This window comes from Colobus angolensis, unplaced genomic scaffold, assembly GCF_000951035.1.
Source record: "Colobus angolensis palliatus isolate OR3802 unplaced genomic scaffold, Cang.pa_1.0 Scaffold19, whole genome shotgun sequence".
Lineage (NCBI taxonomy): Eukaryota > Metazoa > Chordata > Mammalia > Primates > Cercopithecidae > Colobus > Colobus angolensis.
This window is the reverse complement of record NW_012115043.1, coordinates 16,373,182-16,374,948: the sequence shown is the minus strand read 5'-3', so window position 1 is coordinate 16,374,948 and position 1,767 is coordinate 16,373,182. Positions and strand designations below refer to the sequence as shown.

Genomic DNA, 1,767 nt, shown 5'->3' with positions numbered 1-1,767 from the left:
AAGGAAGGAAGGAAGGAGAAGGAAAGAAAAAAGAAAGGAAAGGGGAAAGGAAAGGGGTAAACACAACTGACCACCATTTACTAATTTCCAGCTGGGTACAATGGCTCATGCCTGTAATTCCAGCACTTTGGGAGGCCAAGGTTGTAGCAGCCGTTGAACCCAGGAGTTCAAGACCAACCTGAGCAACATAGGGAGACCTCGTTTCTATCAAAAAAAAAAAAATACAAAACTTAGCTGGGTGTGGTGGTTGTGTGCCTATAATCCCAGCTACTTGGGAAGCTGAGGTGGGAGGATCGCTTGAGATTAGGAGGTCAAAGCTGCAGCAGTGAGTTGTCATCTTACTACTGCACTCCAGCCTGGGTGACAGAGCAAGACCTGGTCTAAAAAACAAAAAACACATTTACTAATTTCCTTGTGAACTTGAAGTGATACACCAGGGCAATACAGCAACCCTGGAGTTTTTTTGTTTCTTTTTTTTTTTTTTTTGATGGAGTCTCTCTCTCTCTCCAGGCTGGAGTGCAGTGGCATGATCTCGGCTCACTGCAATCTCCACCTCCCGGGTTCAAGCGACTCCCCTGCCTCAGCCTCCCAAGTAGCTGGGACGACAGGCATGCACCACCACCACCAGCTAATTTTTTGTATTTTAGTAGAGATGGGGTTTCACCATGTTGGCCAGGATGGTCTCAATCTCCTGACCTCATGATCGACCCACCTTGGCCTCCCAAAGTGCTGGGATTACAGGTGTGAGCCACCAGGCCTGGCCAGTAATAGCTGATCTTTAATCTAACTAACTATTCATAGAAGTCACAAAAAAACACCAGATCCTTGTCCATTAGTAAAAAATCAGTTAAAAAAAAAAGATTCAATAAGAAAGACAATTTTTAAAATCTTTGCATTTCAATTATTTCAACTGAACAGAAAAAGATAATCATTTAAACCAATTAATAGAAGGATATATTTAAAGCACCATATATCATAAATACATATCCATACCTTAGAAGAATCTTCAATAGCCTTGTGTAAGTTTTTTAGTTTTAGGTGGCAAGCAGCCCGGTTCAAATACAATAGTGGCATTTTATTATTTAGTCTTATGGCTAAATTATATGCATTGATAGCTGCCAAATAGTTTTCTGTTGCAAACAATTTGCTAATGAGACAAAAACAGAGAAAAAAACAATTTAACATTGAAAGAGAAACACAAATAATATCTAATTGTATTTGACAAACAGGATGGCTTACCTCTTTTTGCATTCTCTTTAGGGTAAACATTGTTGGCTACACTGAATCCATCTCTTTTCACATATACCAGCCTGTCATTTGAATGGAATGGACCTCACTCCCACTTCCAAGGGTAGACATTAGTAATTTAAGCCAGTAGGCATATTTTCATTATTTTTGCTACAGTAATTGACTCAGGGATGGGCTTGTGTGACCTATAATGTTCTATTTAGACTGAAGCCTGTGGGATGGTTTCAAAGTTGGAGAATGAAAAGTTGGGCATACTTCTCCCCCTGCTGGATATAAATGAAGAAGTCACATAGCCCACATTGCTGCTGACCATTTTTAACACCATGGGATGAGCTGGCATTAGAATAAAGCTGATACTATGGAAATACTAAAGGAATAAAAAGGCAGAAAGAAACCGAGCCCTTCATGATACAGTTAAGCTGCTGGATCAAACTTTACTTGAAATAGAAAACACCTTTAGCTGTTTAGTTATATAAGACAATAAATTCCTTTCTTTTTTTTTTTTTGGAGACAGAGTCT

General features: G+C 39.4%; 1 protein-coding gene across 1 annotated transcript in view; it reads right to left on the bottom strand.

Annotated features, from left to right (window-relative positions):
- Positions 1–1,767, bottom strand: part of DYX1C1 (dyslexia susceptibility 1 candidate 1) — a 78,502-nt gene that overhangs the window by 15,210 nt on the left and 61,525 nt on the right. The window contains exon 7 of the mRNA XM_011940572.1: positions 994–1,147. Within this exon, the coding sequence (XP_011795962.1) occupies positions 994–1,147 (154 nt within the window). The remainder of the gene's footprint in view (positions 1–993; positions 1,148–1,767) is intronic.